Source organism: Anser brachyrhynchus (genome assembly GCF_964034855.1).
Source record: "Anser brachyrhynchus genome assembly, chromosome: 1".
Classification (NCBI taxonomy): domain Eukaryota; kingdom Metazoa; phylum Chordata; class Aves; order Anseriformes; family Anatidae; genus Anser; species Anser brachyrhynchus.
Window position 1 is genome coordinate 183159818 of NC_137694.1, and position 13778 is coordinate 183173595.

Below are 13778 nucleotides of genomic sequence, written 5' to 3' on the forward strand. Positions count from 1 at the left end.
TAAGGAGACAGAGAAGGACAGGAAAATGAGCCAAAAGAATTAATAGAGAATAAAATATACTCTAAAAATACATCAGGAAAAAAAAAGTTGTACAACAATTTTACAATGATTAGGGAATCTAAAATGCCAAGAATGACATCTTGTTGTTAATATCTTTAATCAATATATTCAAAAGAAGATGAGTAAAAGTAGGATTTTTTTAGTATAAGGATGGCAGTTAGGAAAGCATAGACATGGGAAACTTGGAAAACGTAAATGCACAGGCATTGGGATATTACTTGAAATCAATCTGGGTAGCTGGGGAATGGATTTAAATATCAGTTTTCAGAAACTACCTGGAACTGCTTGCTTTTAAAAATCACAAAGAAGGTGCCAAACAATCAAGAAATAAATGGGCCATTCAAGTGCACCTAAAAGTCTTGGCTGCTGTTGTGTGGCACCTCTATCTTCTGGAACCATTCTCCAATAAATAATGGATGAAATGGCCAAGTGTGCGAGCACTCTGAAGAGGATGTTTGAAGATACCCACCACTGGTCAAACCATTCCCAACGAGTCTAGCTGAGAGGGCAGAGAAAGAGGTCTGGGAATCAGTGCAGGAGGAAAGATGCGAGCTCTTCCTCTTCTGGCCACGGTAAATAGGGGAATCACAGCTTCTGTGTGTTATTGAACAGCTTTTAAAATCCAGATTCCTAAAAAAAAAATGGAAAAGAGATGTCAGATCACTGGGGGAGCTTTGTTTGATAGAAGTATGGTCCAGCCTGCAAACTCCACCTGTGTGAGTAGTCCTGGACGCGAACAGGGCCATGTGCCCGACGAGTGATCTGACTGGGGTGGACAAATGATGTGTGAGGGAATGACACGAATGCAGGGAGCAGAATACCTCAGTCTGGGCACAGAGCTTCACGAAACCATTTGGGCTTCAATGGCGACTGACGGGACTGCAAAAGGATGCGGACCAGGGCGGTTCTCCCCGGCCCTGGAGCTTCGTGATGCTACACGTATGTGAGGGACCCTCCAGCTGGAAGGGTTGTGGAGCCCCAGGACATCCAGGACCGCGTCCCCACCGCGTTTTGGAGCGCATAAAGCCACCCGGCTGTGGTTTAGCACCCAGCAGGTGATTCAGCAGCATCCCCCCCCAGGCAGCACTCCCAGCCACGCCACCCCCCTCACACCCACGTTCCCATTTACCAACCCTAACAGCGGGGCCGCCTCTCCCACACCCCCTGACCCCTTTTCTCCTCACGGCCCTGCCTCGCCGAGCACACCCCGGGCCCTGCCCGCCCCTCGGCGTTGCGGGGAGAGGAGGGGCGTGCGGCGGCGGGGCCGGGGCATGGCGGCCGGGGGGCCGCTGAGGTGAGCCGGGAGCGGGGCTGGGGGCCGCGGTGCCCGCCCGTGAGGCGATGGCGACCGCCCGCTGCCCGCCTTTCCTTCCCCCCCCCCCCCCCCCCCCCTCCCCTCCCACCCCCGGGGCCGGCGGCTGGGAGGCGGCCCGCGACCATTTTCTGTGGCGCCGCTGCCATTTCGGGAGGGCCCCGAGGGTGAGGAGCGGCCGGGGGGCGGCCATTTGTGCCGCCCTGCGTGTGGGGCTGCGGGAGGGGGCGGCCCCCGTGGGGTTTCTCGGCTCTCCTCACACGGAGAGCTCCGCGGTCTGGGGACGGGACCCCCTGGGTGCTGGGGGGACTGGTGGGCTGCCCTTCCGTCGTGCCAGCGGTGGGTTTGTCAGGCCCTCCTGAGGAAACAGCGCTCGCCCTGACTAAAATTACCCATTTATTTATTTATTTTACAGGCCTTTCCAGCTTTCTGAAAGCTGAACGGCTTTGGATCTGCCTGGCGCTCCTGGGAAGAAGAAGAAGAAACGCTTTGGCTGTGAAATAATCGATATTCGAAGCGTGGCCGCTTGCTTCAGCTCCTTCTTGGCCGCCTGGACGCCGGGTGGACGTGGAGGTCGGCTGTGCCGCGTGTTTTAGCCCCGGTGCGTGGTCAGGTCGCGGTTCCTCTCCGTGGGGTGAGCGGGATTAAGATTATTGCTGCCCAAAGGAGGAGCTCCCACCTCCCTTCCTCCCGTCTTTATCTCGTGGGACCCTTGTTTGGGGTTGGTTGAACACGCTGACCTGACAGAAGGCTGGTGAAGTAGCTGATAGGAGGCCCTGACAAGGTCTGGGGCCCCTTGCGAAGGAAAGGGGACAAGACCCATCCTCACTACTTCAAATGCTTGTGGAAATACAGCCTGACTTGGTCACGTTTTACCTAGAGCACTTACATGTCACTGAAGGAAACTTGTAACTGAAGAAAGTTCTCTTTCTGTTTCTGTTTTCTTTAAAGTTTGGAGAAATTTTGGTTTTGCTTTCTGCCTGCTAGCTGGTAAACCCAACTGTGCTGAGACGTATGCTAGATGAATTTGTTTTTGGAGTGCAGTAAAAAGCTACACTGCTTGTTTTCGCAGTTATGGTTGGATTTGTTTTGCCGTTCGTCTGAATGGTAGAACCGTGGCAGTTGCTCTTTCTTTCAGGTGGGTGACATCTGCTGGGTTTGTACCCAGAGAGACCTTCTGTAGCTCAGGTGAAGAAAGAAACCATTGTGCCTTTTGGTCTGTGTGCTGCAGGTGGCGAACTCTAGTTCCTTATGCACCTGTGTGAGAAGTCACACAGAGCTTCCCAACAGAGAAGTGGTGGTGTTGCTGGGTTTTAAGCTGTACTTACTCGCGCAAATACCGGGTTGCTGATACAAAGGGATGTTTGGGTACAAAGGGACGTTTCAGTCCACAGGCAGTTTATTCTCTGAAATTAGCCTCCTAAAGAAGATGGAAGTTCAGCTCTCCAAACCAGTCCTACGAGTTTTCAGGGTTTTCAGTTTGCTCTCCTTACTGTTGCTGTAAGAGATTTTTTTTTTTTTTAAAGTAAGCTCGTAGCCTTGCCAATTTCCTTTTCTTTTTCATTATTATTTTTTTTAAATCCTAAGCTTTTAATGCTATCATACAGTGTTTTTGCAGTTCACTTGCATTTATAAAGTGTAATTATTTAATTGGATAAGCGGGCCTGGAATGCACCAAGACAGTTTTATTTGGATCAGGAAACCTTTTTGTATACGCTTTTGTATTTATAGGAGCTTGAAAGTCTTCAATGTTTGTCCTGCATTTTTGATGGGACACGTTGTAGTAAGCGTTTTCTGCAGTGGTTTGCAGTGCGTGCTGTCAGGCATACAAAGCTTCTTTTCCTGTTCCCTAACTAAGAAGCAAACTCCTCCCTGGTAAAGGAGGTGGACCGGGGCAAATGTTTTCTGCACTGTGGATTTCCAGTTACTAGAAGATAGAGAACTGTCATTTTCATTTGGCAATTATTATCCTTTTAATGCATGAGCAAAACTGATCTTTGTGCTGCTACCCTGGCTAAAAGCTACGAGTCCAAGTTGGAAAGACAGAACCGTTCATAAAGAGGATTCAGGCGTTTAGGGGCAAAATCAGCCGCTTCCCTTCATCCTATTGTTTTTACCATTAGGAAGAGGAGGCAAGAGAGAAACCTTGTGTATGCCAGCATTAAGAGGTGTTTCAAAATTACTTTCTTTTTACAGAAAATGAAGTTTCTGCGTGGGATCTGTGGCTTTAAAGGAAACCCTTGGCGGCACATGGAGTGATTAGACCTTTTTCTCCAGGGCTTTTTCCCTGGCTTTAACGGGTGCCTTCTTCTGCCTGATGACCTTAGTCCTCAGGGTGAGTAGAGAACCTGGCAAACTTTTCAAACTTTGCTTATCCAAACACAGGGAATCCCCCTCCTCCTCGGTGCTGGAGGAGCACGGGAGTTTGCTTACACCTCTCAGGAACGTGAGGTCTCACCGTGGCTGTATCTGTCCTCTCGTGGAGGAAACTCAGCGTTGACCTTGCCTTTCTTCCCTGTAGCTATCTGCGCTTTCCTAGGATCAGTGGTACGCTATTGCTCTTCTTGTCCTGTGCAGCATGGATCTACCTTTGCAGCTCTTCTCTTGGCTCCCTTTCTTTGCTGCTTTATATTTCGTAGAGGGGACAGGAACCTTAGTAATAACACCAAAACTACTTAAAAGAGCTCATTCATATTCTTTGCTTGTTACGGGACTACTTGGAAGCTCTTTTTTTGTGATAAATCTTCTAATTTATAAAAGGAATTTTATCATATATTTTAAAACATAGTATGGAATGACTACACAAGGGAAGCATCTTTTTAATTACAGTTCCAAACTAAGCATTTGAGAGTTTTGGCAAATACAAGCTGTCACCGTGTTTGGTCTTTATAAATTACGTGTTTTCTAGAGCACGCTGTAATTACAAGCTGCCTGCACCTGAGAACTTGGCTTTGGTTAGAGGCACTGGGAGAGCAGTGGGATGTGTCCTTTCATTGAGACTTCCCATTGCAAAGGAATGCATGGTTAAATCCTTTTTCAGTAAGTCCTGCCCACGAAAAGAAGTTGCTGAGGCATTAATGCTGTGAGAATGGAACTGGAAATAGAGATCGCGGATGAATAAAATAGTTAAGAGTTTCGTTTCGCTATGAGTTATCAAGGATTATGGGCAGCTGTTCTTTGAAGTACGCTAACTCTGTGCCGAATAGCTCAACGATAACATACTCGCCTCGTTACTTACAAATATTGCGGGAGAAAATTAAGTTTTTACATGATCAGTGACTCACCTTTGTCTTCACATGTAGAGAAAAGAGCCATGTGCTCTGTAGCTAAAGATCTTCTGAAGCTTTGCTTTCTCAGTCACCTTTAATATTGCCTTGAAGTAGCGGTGCACGGTGTTTGAAACTGAGCTTTGGGTGAGTTGAGCAAGTGGAGGTAATCAAATCTTAGCAGGGCATATCTGCTGTGGAAGTCCAGTTTCTGGGTATTGCAGTGAAGGGAGATGTAAGCCTCGAGTTACTAGGACATGAGTTATTTTCATTTGACGCGGAAAGCCCTCGCTGGGTTTGGCAAGCCTTCTTTTTCCAGCGTTTCTGTTTGTCAGAAAATGGTTCTGCCTGGAAACCAAGCCGTTCTTGTGCCTGCCATCTGGTGGCCAGATACCACGGCTAATTTAGTCTGCAGAGTATCTTGAGTCTGGGCCTGGGCTGGTTGTGAGAACCCAGCCGAGGGTCTGTCTAAATCACACCTGAGGAAAAAAAGTAGATCCTTTTCTCACCGAGCCACGCCTCAGATTATTTTTTGCCTGGTTCCAGGGAGGAGAAATGCATTCCAAAAGTTCTGTTACCATCTTTATTTTCTTTCCTAGGATACGATGGAGCTCCTAGAGGAAGATCTCACCTGTCCCATTTGCTGCAGCCTGTTTGATGATCCTCGTGTCCTGCCCTGTTCACACAACTTCTGCAGAAAGTGTCTGGAAGGCATACTCGAGGGAAACGTGCGGAACGTGCTGTGGAGGCCGTCCCCTTTCAAGTGCCCCACGTGCCGGAAGGAAACTCCTGTGACGGGGGTCAACAGCTTACAGGTCAACTATTCCCTGAAAGGCATCGTGGAGAAGTACAACAAAATCAAAGTCGCTCCCAAAATGCCCGTGTGCAAAGTGCACAGCGGGCAGCCCCTCAACATTTTTTGCCGGACGGACATGCAGCTGATCTGCGGGGTTTGCGCCACCCGCGGCGACCATACGAAGCACGCGTTCTGTTCCATCGAGGAAGCTTACTCCCAGGAGAAGCGGGCTTTCGAAACCCTCTTCCAGGGCTTTGAGACGTGGCGGTGCAGGGACGCGCTCTCCCGCCTGGATACTTTAGAAACCAGTAAGCGCAAAGCCCTGCAGATGCTGACCAAAGATTCCGACAAGGTGAAAGAGTTCTTCGAGAAGCTGCAGCACACGCTGGAGCAGAAGCGGAACGAGATTCTCTCCGACTTCGAGACCATGAAGCTCGCGGTGATGCAGGCCTATGACCCGGAGATCAATAAACTGAACACCATCCTGCAGGAGCAGCGGATGGCTTTCAACATCGCGGAGGCTTTCAAGGACGTGTCCGAGCCCATTATTTTTCTGCAGCAGATGCAGGAGTTCAGGGAAAAAATCAAGGTGCTCAAAGAAACCCCGTTACCGTGTTCCAACGTGGACGTCAGCCCTACGATGAAGAGCTTCGATACCAGCCAGTGGAACGGGATAAAACTGGTTGATGTGGACAAACTGTCCTTGCCTCAGGAAAACACCACCCTGAAACTGAAGATTCCCTCAGTCTTTTCGCGCAGGTTTATAGCAACCTCTCTTATTTGCTTGCTTCTTCTTGCTGTCACCAGAATGTCCTTTGTGGAGTCTGTCGTTGACAATCTCCAGTGCTGGAAGTCTCAGTTCTTTACGATTAGCTTATCTTATTTGGCAGATACAGTGGAGATAGCAGATCATGCCGTCTTTTACTGGGAACAGATGACAGATGGAGCTTCACTTCTGAGGGAAAAGTGTAAAAACTATACGTTGGTGGTACTGGATAACGTTGCGCAGTTTGTGTGCAAATATAAACTGTTGTGAAGCCCCTACTGAAATGTAAGAAGTAAAAGAGATCTGGTGAAGAAAACATAAAGCTTTGTAAAATTAATTGTGCTTTTTTTTAAAGACTTCCGATGAAAACACTCAAAACGTTTTGATTCAAAATGTTCGGTAGTGATTCAAAATGTTTCAGTAACGTTCGTGCAGTTTGAGCACTGCTGAGCTGGAAGGTGAAGGGGAGCTTTGGAAAACACATTGATTCAGGATTCTTGTTGCAGGTGATGAGGGGGATAATTCCTCGTTTTAAATCATTTTCCTTACCGAAACATAGGGCCGAGCTATGTGCTTAGTGTGATGGTAATGTGTTTGTAGAACCAGAGATTGTGTACCCTTTGATAAGAAGCGTTCCTCCCTGAAGGGCACAGTTAATTTTAACGTATTTTTTCCTGACGGGGAGGTGGTTTGGAAACAGGCAGAGCAGTTCTGATGGAGAAGCGGAGCGCTGTGCTGGGAGGCGCCCTGCAAAGCACAGGGCGCGTAGCTCCCACCCTGGAAACACTTTCTACCTGAGTATGTTTCTACTGGTACTCACTGAAATACGTACCCGTATATATGCGTACGGGTATGTATACATACAGGTCTATATATTTTTGTGTCTAACCAAAAGCTGAGTATCCTGCGTACTCAGATTACTGTAGGTAATGGCTGTTGTTTACATGTACTATACAAAAACCTATCTCCAGGGCAAGCATCTTGAATAAATTCTAGGGGTAAAGAGAAACCAGCCGAGGCTGCTGCGAGAAGAACAAGCTGCGTGCTCGCAGTTTACTTTTCCGGCGTGAAATTGTCGGGGGGGGCGGGGGGGCGAGCTGTCTTGGTAGATCCGTGTTTCTTTAAAGCCACAATTCCTTAAAAAGTGTCTTCAAAGCAAACAGCTCGGCGTGGTGAGAGGCAGGCCTGTGGTCGGCAGGCCTGTGTTCTAGCCCCGCAAAGGTGGCAGCAGATCCTCTGCTCTCCTCTCTGTCGATCCAGCTTGTAATTGCAAGAGCCAGGAAACTGTGTGTAACGCCATGGGAGCGTGGGTGTCGGTGCTTGGAAGGGCTTTAGCCCTGGAACGTGTTATAGGCTCTCCTACTGTTACTGGGTTGTCGTGCACCTTGTTTCAGGAATTAATTGAACTTTCTGAGTGCGTCGGCTTGGCTGTAGGATAACGCAGATTTCAAGTGAGCTGTAAGCTTGAGTTCCCCCAAGTGCCCTTCTCTAAGAGCATACGATACCGAAATATATTGCCTGAAGTACATCCAGCCTCTTTTTGCAGTGGTCCTCTGAACAGCAAGAGGTAGAACGAAAACATGTTGTCAATGTTTCCAGAAAACAAACGTAATGGGTGCCATACTGCGGGGGTATTCCTCGGCCTCCGTCAAGATTTAATCTGTTGCGACGGTCAATTCGCTGTCTTCCAGTAGTCCTTGCAAGCGGCTCATTTCAAAAATAAAACGCTAAATTCCAAGAATCAAAGTCTCCAAGCAACCGAGCCCTGCAAACAAAACTATTGTACACGGTATTTACAGCTTTGTTGCCTGGGAAGCCTGTCGCTGCTCCACACCTCGCTCCAAACACTCGCAGGAAGCGGCGAATGCTTCGTGCAGCTGCAGATGGCTCGCAGTTTAGGAAAGATCCAGCCACAGACGTGGAGAGCAGAGCGTCATAATAATTCTTGACGGGCTGAGACGGCAATGAGCAGTCGGGAGGTGGTCGCTCTGAGCGTGGGAGGTGTGAGATTTGTAACCCGGGCGTCCACCTTGCGGCAGTTCCCCGAGTCCAGGTTAGCACGGATGTTGAGCGAAGACGACCAGGAATTTAAGCTGGTGAACGGGGAGTTTTTTGTGGACAGGGACGGAACTTTGTTTAGTTACATCCTGGACTTTCTGAGGACTCTGCAGGTCTCTCTGCCTGCTGATTTTTCGGACTTCGAGAGGCTGCGCAGAGAAGCAGAGTTCTATGAGCTCTACCCTCTGGCTGACCTTCTGGGCCAGGAACACCTGCTGAAGCCAAGGCCGGAGATCCTGGAGGTGCGTTTCTTCCTCCAGGAGACGCAGGCTTTTTTCCGCGTCTTTGGTTCCTGCAGCACCACCGTGGAGAGGCTGGCTGACCAGATCACCGTGTTTTTGGGGCAGAGCTGGAGCAGCCCTTTTCCTTCTCAGAAACCACTCGTTCCACTTCCCTCAGAAAGACCTTCTCATCACGACCTGGTTTTTCAGTGTGGAACTGAATACGCCGCCAGTGACCAGTTTGTGGCCAGGTACTCTCCGTAGTGTGACTTCTCAGTGTGGAGATGTCTTCAGGACTTCTAGTCCACGAAGTACACGCTCTTTTAAAGAAACTATTGGACAAATGTCTGAGAGAAATGAAAAAAAAATCCATCTTTCTGTACTTTATATTTCTCCAGTTCTGAAGTGCCCAGTTGAATTTCTGTTACACTGATTTGCCTGTTCTTAAAAATGTTCCTGACTTTTAAAAATCCTGTTCTCGATGTATGTTTTTTCTGTTCTGTTGGGTCTTTCTCTCTCCTTTCCTCTGTGCTCTCGCTGCTAGGCTCTAGGATTTCGTGGCATCGGTGACCTCCTAGAAAACTTGAAAAACACAGAGCGAAATGAGAGAAAGGAAACAAAATCAGGAGCGAGGTGCAGGAGAAAGCTGAAATCCACTGGCTCATGGCCCCCTAGACTTTCATATCAAAAAAAGAATGGCTAAACAGGGTTGAAAACACCGGTGGAACTGCGATGGTAATTCAGGGGCTGGAAAGCTTTTGTAGAGCCTTTTAACCGCGGGGAGGGAGAAGGGGGAGATCATTAGCTGTGTGCTGCACAGTGGGTTTTCTTTGAAATCAGAGCCAGGTTCGGTTTTTATTAAGACTGCTCTAAATCAGCGAGTTTTGGGATAGCAGTACCGTATTCTAATGACAACTTATAGTTTTTAAACAAGCTCTTGCTGGATGTCTCCATCATATGGAGACACGTTCTTACTGTATAAGAAAACGTAACCTCATTTGTCCTCTGCGACTGTTAGAACATCTGGAACTTTATGGAAATTTCACTGAAATCGTTCCAAAAGGGTTATTCTCTCTGAATATCTGAATTAACACTGCAGTCCTTTGATTACTGAGTTTATCTTCCTTCCTTTTAGCTTTCTGTAGCTTTTCTGAGCGAGTGGAGGGAAGAGAGAGCTACTTTGCATTTGTGAAGCAACACGTCTTTATGTGCCAGACCTTAATTTTGTAATTTTTGAAATGATTTTGCTTGACTAACAGTTGGCTGAGTAGGTTCCGACAACTTGAAGAGTGGGAAAAATATTCCCGATTCTTTCCTTTATTTCTTCAGAGTTAGTGAAACTTTTCCTTTGCAGACTGGTGGACGAGCGTACCTTGATTAGTGAAACAAGAAAACTTTGATTACGCAGCCTGCTGAATTTCTGTTGACTTATTCTCTGTGGTGAAATGGATTCTTTTGCCCTTTTTTTTTTTTGTGCTTTCCATGCCTGTTTGGTGTAATTCCCTGTGGACTGTGGAACAGTTTCACCCGTCAGCTTACGTGTTTTGTAATAGTATTTTTACACGACTGCTGTTCCTTGAAGTGTCTGGGTAGGTTCTTAAGCTGTACTTTATATCAATTAAAGTTCTTTGAGGCGACGTGGATATGATTTTCGTACTTGTCACCACACGGCCTGCTGTACAAGGTAACTTTGCAATAAATGTCACTGTTTGTAAGAGAGATTCTGTGTGCTTTTGGGACGAGCGTGGCTTCGTTGTCCTTCCCGTCGCTTACTCCTACCTGAAAGCTGCTGCAGCTTTAGAGCACGGCACTCTCCTTTTCAAGGCAGTAAGTTGTGATGTGGGGGTGAGAGAGCAGTGCTTATTCCCTGGTATGGTACAAGCTGAGAAACACCGTTCTTACGATGAGGGAAAGAGTTGAATTGTCCTCAAAGGACGGAAAAGAGACCCGGAACCTTGCTGCTGGAGGTCTGTGTGACTGTGCTGAGCTGCACCACCTGAGGACCTGGTTTGTTCTTAAAAAAAAAAAAAAAAATTGATTAAATCCTTCAAGTGTTCAATCCTCTAAAGTGTTCTGTAACTGCTCTTTACAATTTATTTTTTCTTATTTTAGGTATGTTTCCATAAAGCCTGACAATAGGAAGCTGATTAATGGTGTTAATGTGCTGGGTCTGCTGGTTGACACCTTACTCAAAGACGGATTTCGCCTCGTAAGCACCAGGACAGTTTCCAGTGAGGAAAAAGTCGAATGTTACAGCTTTGAAAGGCTGAAGAGGCCAGCAGGCCTCGCCGTCACGGTGAGCCAAACCCCAGGGAGCTCTGGGACAGCGCAGGCAAAGAGAAGCCACACGCAGAAGGGGAAATAAAGCCTTTTCCTGTAATCTTTTGAAGGTGGAAGAGGGGTGTGTCAGCACCAGTGGCCTTTTTTGTTTGCTTGTTTGAAACTGCAGCTATTGAGGGAAGTAACAAACAAACAATTTTTTTTTTTTTTAAAAAGTATTTGGAAAAAAATTGTCTTCCTGCCTTTGACTGCTCCACCCTCTTCAATTCTAAATAAACGAGCCACAGATTCAATACTGTTTTTGTGGACCAGATTCCAGTATTTTCAAGGGCTGCTTTTGTTTTTCTCTGTGGCTAACATTTATGTTAGGACTCACAGAAAAATCAGCCCCTCCTTCTAGAAACTAATTTTTGTTCTGTGCTAAAATGTAAGTAGACTTCAGATGTGAGAATACACGGAGGAATAAACAACGTGACCCGACTCTCCTCTGAGCAGTTTGGAGAAGTGGCTGGAGGAGCAGTGCGAACCGGAACGGTCGGATGCTGCTTCTGCTTTCGGGAGAGGACCTCCACGGATTCTCCTGCGCTTAGCTGAAAGCAACAGCGTGGCAAGATCACAAGTTGTGTTGCTGTGTGACTCAAGACATGAGAACGTGGCTTTGTGAAGCCACCACTAGTGTTCATGGAGTAATAATGTGTTACTGTCTCTTGCAAAATACTCCTCTGTCCTCTTCCCCTCATCTGAAGCCACTGAGCTGCTCTTTGGCGCTGAGAATTAAGCGATAAAGGTCTGCAGAAAACACTTGGGAAGCAAACAAAGGGTCAGTTTTCAGAGCTTTAACTGTAAGAAGAATAAAAATATGATAACAGTCCTTCAGATGGAAGAGTTGGTAAAATTTTTAGCAAAATTAAAGCATCTTTTTAATGCTTGCTAAATACGAAATGTATTTAGGAGGAAGGCTGGGCAGAAGTTGCTTTAAAAGCCATGGGGATGTTAACCCTGGATGATGCTTTGTAAAGATGCCCAAATTATCTCAGGTTCCAGGCAAGTTAATGAAGCTTTGTAAATTAAGAAACTTTCATCCTGCCTCCTGCAGGAAAAAAATCATGGCAACATCAAGTATTCATTATTTGAAGCTGACTTTTGTTTTTGTTGATAAAACAGCATCTTTCCATCAGCCTCTTTGGCTGACTAATTAGATCTGGCTTACAATGAGCTTTAAAATGTGAATTTATTTGCAGCACTTAAGAATGAGAGTGGTGGGGATCACCCTCCTGTTCCTTGCCTGTAGGATTTTCAATGAAATGGATCATTCCAGACTGCTGATGCCACTATTGGACATCCGTTTTAGTTTGCTGCTACAATAAAGCATTTTAGCTCGACACAAATTCGAGAGTTTGCTGGCAACAATTAGGTTCTCTTTGCTTCTTTTAGAGCTTCCTAGCGGGGAAATAACGTGATTATGGTACTATGTCTCCTAAGCAGCTTACAGGTTATATACATTATGATGTTCCACATTATATAATGTGGAACAACAGCCTGGATGCCTTCAGTTCAAACTGGATTAATTTTTTTTGGTCAATGTGTTAAAGTGTTGAGCACAGCCCTTTTGTTAGGCCTCTGTTTATTGTATTTACTTCCTCCTAACTACAGTTGCGACAGTGGAACAAGGAACCAGCCCCTTCCAAACTTGCAGGACTGCTTCCACGTGATTTCGGCTTGCCCCGAGGCCCCAGGCCAGCTGGGTTTGCAGACTCTGGATGGTTCTGCCCTGCTGGGAAGGTCTGCGTCAGGAGCCACACAATGGTGGACTTTGTGGTTGGCCTATTGAAGGCAGATTTAGGGTGGCACAGCAGACAGGCGGTGTGGGACGACTGCCCCGGCAGGGTGCTGTACAAAAACAACACTCCTTGTTTTCGAAGCAGTTGGTTCGTTTTGAGGTACACGTACTGACTTTCCAGAAAAGTTCCCGTTCCTCAAATCGAAATAGAACCAAAACCAATAATTATGAGTATTGAATGAGTCACTAACTGTGAATATTAGTGAGGAGACTTACCAATAATAGCAAGAAGAAGACAAAAGTGACAACTTTGTATGGCAAAGAGAAAACTAATGGACTTGAAACTGTATTTAAGCATCATGATATAAATGATGGCTGACAGCAACACTGTAACTACATGAGAACTGTTTTAGAACCCTCTGTAGTAACAAAGTTAGGCTATTTCACCTACTGTAGAAGTAGAGTTTATTTTCACTGCTGTAGCAGCCATTTTGCAAACTGAGTTTGGACTCCTTTAAAATGAAGTGAAAGAAAATTTGAAATACTTACATTTGGATTAAAAAAAAGCTTTAACCTATGTCATTACTCATGCTCCATGGTTCTGCCTAAATGAATACTTAATACAAGCATTTCACAGAACCACAGCAGGGCAGAGGCTGTCAGGGAGCTCTGGAGGCCCCCGGCCCCAAGCCCCGCTCCAGCAGGGTGCCCAGGACCCTGTCCAGGCGCCTTGTGCCGCTCTCCCAGGAGGAGACCCCACAGCCTCTCTGGGCAGCCTGGGCCAGTGCTCAGCCGCCCGCCCAGCACACAAGTGCTGCCTGGTGCTCAGAGGGAGCCTCCTGCCTGCCCCTCGGTGCCCACTGCCCCTGGCCTGGCGCTGGGCACCCCTGAAAAGAGCCTGGCTGCGGCCTCTTTGCCCCCTGCCTGCGGGGATTCACAGCCCTGGGTGAGATCCCCCTGAGCCTCCTCTTCTCCAGGCTGGGCAGTCCCAGCTCTCCCGGCCTCTGCTCGCAGGAGAGGTGCTCCAGGCCCTTCCTCACCTGGGTGGCCCTATATGGACTGTCCCACCAACACTGAGCAGAGGGGAAGCATCACCTCTCTCGACCTCCTGGTGATGCTTTGCCAAATGCAGCCCAGGACAGCATCAGCCTCCTTGGCAGCAAGGGCTCTTTAGTGCAGGGCTCTGCACTTCTCCGTGTTGGCCTTCAGGAGGTCCCTGTCAGCCTGTTTCTCCAGCCT

General features: G+C 47.3%; 2 protein-coding genes and 1 long non-coding RNA gene across 6 annotated transcripts in view; 2 read left to right on the forward strand and 1 right to left on the reverse strand.

The window, feature by feature from the left end:
- Window positions 1–1216: 1216 nt before the first annotated feature.
- TRIM13 (tripartite motif containing 13) lies at window positions 1217–6537 on the forward strand. Of its 3 annotated transcripts, none has more exons than XM_080578974.1 (4): window positions 1217–1354; window positions 1788–1973; window positions 3569–3707; window positions 5238–6537. In XM_080578974.1, the coding sequence occupies exons 3-4, from the start codon at window positions 3690–3692 to the stop codon at window positions 6468–6470; spliced, it is 1251 nt and encodes a 416-aa protein (XP_080435100.1). In that variant the 5' UTR covers window positions 1217–1354; window positions 1788–1973; window positions 3569–3689; the 3' UTR covers window positions 6471–6537. The 3 variants fall into 3 exon arrangements, with proteins under 3 accessions (XP_080435100.1, XP_080435101.1, XP_080435102.1); XM_080578975.1 differs by having other exon boundaries at window positions 1316–1539; XM_080578976.1 differs by lacking the exon at window positions 1217–1354 and adding an exon at window positions 1568–1711.
- Window positions 6538–8164: 1627 nt separating this feature from the next.
- On the forward strand, window positions 8165–13116 carry KCNRG (potassium channel regulator; the record flags this gene model as incomplete). The annotated part of the gene is made up of 2 exons (XM_080579009.1): window positions 8165–8730; window positions 10592–13116. The coding sequence occupies 2 exons, from the start codon at window positions 8165–8167 to the stop codon at window positions 10842–10844; spliced, it is 819 nt and encodes a 272-aa protein (XP_080435135.1). The 3' UTR covers window positions 10845–13116.
- Window positions 9890–13778, reverse strand: part of LOC308189260 — a 44350-nt gene continuing 40461 nt past the window's right edge. For both annotated transcript variants that reach the window (XR_013946205.1, XR_013946206.1), the window contains one exon: window positions 9890–10493. This is a non-coding gene — a long non-coding RNA (uncharacterized lncRNA). The remainder of the gene's footprint in view (window positions 10494–13778) is intronic.